Source organism: Phalaenopsis equestris, unplaced genomic scaffold (genome assembly GCF_001263595.1).
Source record: "Phalaenopsis equestris unplaced genomic scaffold, ASM126359v1 Scaffold000776, whole genome shotgun sequence".
Lineage (NCBI taxonomy): Eukaryota > Viridiplantae > Streptophyta > Magnoliopsida > Asparagales > Orchidaceae > Phalaenopsis > Phalaenopsis equestris.
In genome coordinates, this window is record NW_018165216.1 from 32,151 (window position 1) to 37,068 (window position 4,918).

General features: G+C 32.7%; 1 protein-coding gene across 1 annotated transcript in view; it reads right to left on the bottom strand.

The window, feature by feature from the left end:
* The window catches only part of LOC110031138 (beta-glucuronosyltransferase GlcAT14A-like), a 27,205-nt gene that overhangs the window by 6,851 nt on the left and 15,436 nt on the right, over positions 1–4,918 (bottom strand). Inside the window, exons 2-3 of the mRNA XM_020734203.1 lie at positions 2,195–2,270; positions 1,994–2,109 (exon numbers count right to left, since the gene is read on the bottom strand). Of these exons, the coding sequence (XP_020589862.1) occupies positions 1,994–2,109; positions 2,195–2,270 (192 nt within the window). The remainder of the gene's footprint in view (positions 1–1,993; positions 2,110–2,194; positions 2,271–4,918) is intronic.

A 4,918-nucleotide genomic window follows, 5' to 3' on the forward strand; every position in this document is an offset into this window, starting at 1 on the left:
TCTCTCTCTCTCTATATATATATATATATATATATATATATATACATATATATAAGGCTCTCTAGATTCGTGTAACTGGTGACTTGTTGGATGGCAGCTTCGGCGTAAGTCCTCTTTGTCCTGGGTTCGAATCCATCTGACTCGAATTAGCAGATAAGGGGTGGACAGGCACATGTTGTGTGTGTCATCCACCTTATATATATGTGTGTGTGTGTCTGTGTGTGTGTGTTATATAAAAAGGTTAATCGCCGATCAACCCCATAGTCTGACAGAGGGGTGGAGGTGTGCAATTCAATTTTACGCAGGGATCGAACCCCTGACCCGAGGAACTTATACCAAAGGCCGCAACCAATGATATATATATATATATATATATATATATATAAATGAATCATCATCAGTATTATGCTTATTATTCCAACTGTTGCTGGTTTATTTTATGGTGTGCTCATGTTAATAGTTATTCGATATGAAATCTTTTATACACCAATCGTTTTCATGACTTCTATGTTATTTTAACTAGTCATACTTAATTATAAGTTTTATTGATACCTCTTCCATGCTCCATCGTACATGTCCACACCACAAATATATATTTTTCACTACCTTATCTTTGACAAATATTATACTCAAAGTCTAACTAAATATTAGCATTTATCTATCCTTCCTAAATTTGCAACACGTTAATCATAAAATTCTAGGTTTTACCACACTCAACAGAACATAACTTCTTTAACACTTGGATCCCTACATATGGCAAAAAATAATGCAAATAGTGTTGTTTATATATGTTAGGTCTATTCATTTACCATACATTATGTTTTATTTATTTATTTATTTATTTTTGGTCTCAATCATAACTATTAATCGAATAAACGGGACTTCCAAACCTACACTAATAGATCTGATCATCTTGCATGCTTGTCCCACCTTAGTGCCAGCAATCACTAATAAACTTCCACAGCTAAGTCCATGCTTCATGTGAAAACGCTCAATTTATAAAGGTTTTTATTTTTTGAGTTTACTAAACAACAAATATATACAAATATTTGCATACTCAAGAAGAAATAAATATAAATAAAAATCTATAAATAAATCAAATTTATCCACATTTCAACTATTTTTATTTAGCTATATGCTTCACTCATTTATGTTGTGCATATTATGGTGACATCACTTTATATCAAACTTTTTGTGTCAATTACATCTATGTTGATTTGACCTGCCCTATGCTTCACTCTCCATTGCACATGCTCAAGCCATGAATATATATTTTTCACTACCTTATCTTTGTTAAATGCTACCCATACAATCTCATAAATATTATCATTTATCCATCCTCCCTAATTTTTGCAGCACATTCATCATAAGATTATTGATTTTACCAACACAGCAAACGGTAACATTTTTATCAACTAACATTGTCCCTAATTTTTGCAGCACATTCATCATAAGATACACAGCAAACGGTAACATTTTTATCAACTAACATTTGGATAAATACAAATGACAAAAAATAATAACACAAATATTGTTTCTTTACTTAATACTGGTTTATTCATGTAGGTTTATTCATATATCAAAGTTAATGTTGGTTTTTCCCATGAAGTCCAATTTGACCGTCCATCACAAATACTAATTAAATAGATAAGATATCCAGCATTAATCCAATACACATAATCAACATGCATGCTCTTTCCCCAGTAGTGTATGCAAACCACTCATAAACATTGTTAGCTAAGTTCAAGATTCTTGAGAAAATGGTCAATTGGTACCAATATCCCCATGCCTCCCCAACCCCACGCCACACAAAGGTAATGCATGGCAAAACCAGAATAATTAGCTTTATCTATACGCAATACATTTTATTGATCAAGAATCAGATTTCTTAAGAAAAAAATCAGTAGTTCTTAATCTGGCGATCCAACAGAAGTTTAAAACGTTAAGTAATGATTTAAGAACAACATTAAAATGCTTAGTATTTGCAAGTAACCTGTGAATATCCTGTAGGCATTTGGCACATCACGCTTTTGTGTGGCATAAAATACATCAGCCTTGGAAGATAGATAAAGACCAGGATCAACAATTACATGTTTTAACATACGAGACCTGTCACACAAATACAATTAATAACATAAACAATATATCCACAAAAGAGACAGAAAAAGGGAAATTAAAAAAAGCCTCACTTAACTCTCTCCAACCAACATAGCTGCTATGTTGCACAAAATTGAGATCCTTCGGAAGGAAAGAGAACACGTGAAGAAGATCTGAAAACAATGGAAACTTGAGTTAAACACCTTAGCCTGACAAGACCACTAGAAAATTAAAAACTGAAAGAAATTTGTTGTTGAATTTATAAAAAATTAGAAGTGGAAATTATTATTATCACCAGCATAAGACATCCCAACTATTTTTTTGACAATAAAAAAATTATAGTTTATGAGAATATTTTTGCGTAACTTCTAGTCACATTACCTATAACAACTAGAATCTATAAATTTTCCTTCACAATCTTTTATATTTAAAATATCACCTTCCATTTCAAGGAACTTCTACCTTTTATCATACACTCTCAAACCAAATAAACATGCATTTTACTAGTTTTTCATGAAAGTGCTATGCTTTCCATTGCTCTATAAAAAAACTATTTCACTCTGAAATATTTTATCCAGTGCTGTTCAAAGTGTGTTTCGAAGTACGCTTTCCATGAGGCGCAAAGCAAAGCAAATGTCCCCACTTCGCTTCGCTATCATACGGTACCGATTAGCGAAGCACACCCTTCGCATAGAAAGATCACTTGAAGAGTTGAAGCGAGTGATTCGGTGGTCTGATTCACGAGCGAGAAAGAGAAGAAATAAAATCTAATTTTCGATCTAATGTTCAAAGGAGCCACAAGGAGCAGAAATCCTTTTGGTGTTCGAGAGTTCAAAGGAGAGCATCTTTTTTTTTATTTTGACTTCAATTTTGATTTCAAGCCAAGAGTTCGAAGCATGCTTCTATTTGAATGCTTGATACTTCCTTCATCGTCAATTGTAGGAAGCTTTCTACTGTAGGCTGCAGAAGCTTCGGTCGTAGGAGTTGGACACTTCAACCATAAGAGAAACTTCAACCTTTGACCGATTGACCGCACCATAGGAGACAATTAAACCTTCAACCACGCTGCACTATACGCTTCTACCTTCAATCTTAGGAGAAGCTTCGACTGATCGACCGGAGGAGATGCTACAACCTTCAACAACACTGCAGGAGACGCTTTTACCTACTTCGACCTTCGACAACACCGCAAAAAAAGCTTCTCCTTCGACTACAAAAGGTTTAGAAGTTCTGTCGATCGACTAGGTGGTATGTAAATGCCCTGTTATTAGTTTACCCAATAGTTTGATTTCTTCCATCAACCATTACAAGTTTTTTTTAAGTGCGAGAAATTTCAATATTCTCTTTAATTTCAAAACTTTGTGAAATATTTAGCCAATACATCCTATTAATTAGTTGACATTTTTAAATGTCAATCATATATCAAAATTTAACTTATATATTTGATTGATTCTTGAAATTCTTATAATATACATTGAACGAGTTGCAATAAATACTCAAGTTTGGATCATTTGTAAACTTTTGTACAGAATCTCACTTTCAGAAACTTCATTGTTTATATTCTATGAAAATTTTGTGTAATCATTGGACCTATAAATTTCTTGTTATCCTATTATCATGTAATTTGATATTTATTACATTTATAGGGTTCCTTATGTTTTGATTTGATGACATAACAGCTGCTTGATAGCCCTAACAGCTACCAACACTTTAATGATAATTTAATTTAACTCACAATCCTAGCAAAATAAGGTTGAGTATTCAATTCTAGTAAAATAAGGCTACACGGCTCATATATTTTATAACAAACAATCAATATATCATAATATATATTTTTCCTATTCATGTAACTCAATTTGTAGCTTTTTATATAACATTTGCACCGTAATAAAAAAATATAAATTAGAGAAGTAAGAATAGCCCAATTTAAATAATTTTTGTTAGTGAAACTATTATAACGAAATATCAAAGCTTCTCAATCTAAAACTTCTCTCTCTATCACTCTCACCCTCTCTCTCTCTCTCTTTTATTTTCAAATTTCTTCTCATGTAATTGCTAATAAAGTTCTAGGGTTATCCAGGATAATTTTGAATTCAACATCCCGAGATCCAAAAAGTAAGCAATAAGGGCCACAAAACAACAACATAGAAAGTTTTATCAACCTGGAGGATAATGATTTTGTCTTTGAACAATAGCTTACTGACAGCGACTTTATATATGCTTAAAAATATAAAAATTTGATACCGCTGCTAGAAGATTTAAATCCCCGACAATGGCGCCAAAAATTTGATGCAACTTTTAATATGTAAAAATTTATGAACCCAGATTTATATATTTATAATGATTTTGTAAAGTCACAATTTCAAACGCAAGTATACGTATCGCTCAAGTAATACAGGGCTCTAGTGAAGTCCCGTTTATCGATCCCACAGGGAAGCGAGGCAAGAGGTCCTTAGTCAAATTCTAGTCTACTACAATTAGTCCTTAGTTTGGAATGTCGATTAAAATGATGTTTTATCTAGCAACTACTCCTAAATGCAAGTGTTAAATGTAAAGATAGTAACTATAACTAAATGCAAATATTAACTCTAAAGATAAGTTTAGAGAATTTTGAGATATCAAAAACTACTATTCTTATGTAATGAATTGGATAATGTAAAGGAATGAGATGCATTAAATATTGTACGTGCCAAATAAGAGCAATCCTATTCTTTACCCTTTGGTCCAGGCATAAAGAACATTGACTAATCCTATGCTTGTTTACTGAATCCGTGGCTAGGCTGGGAGGATACCGGCTCTCACTTCGGAGCTCCTACGTTCC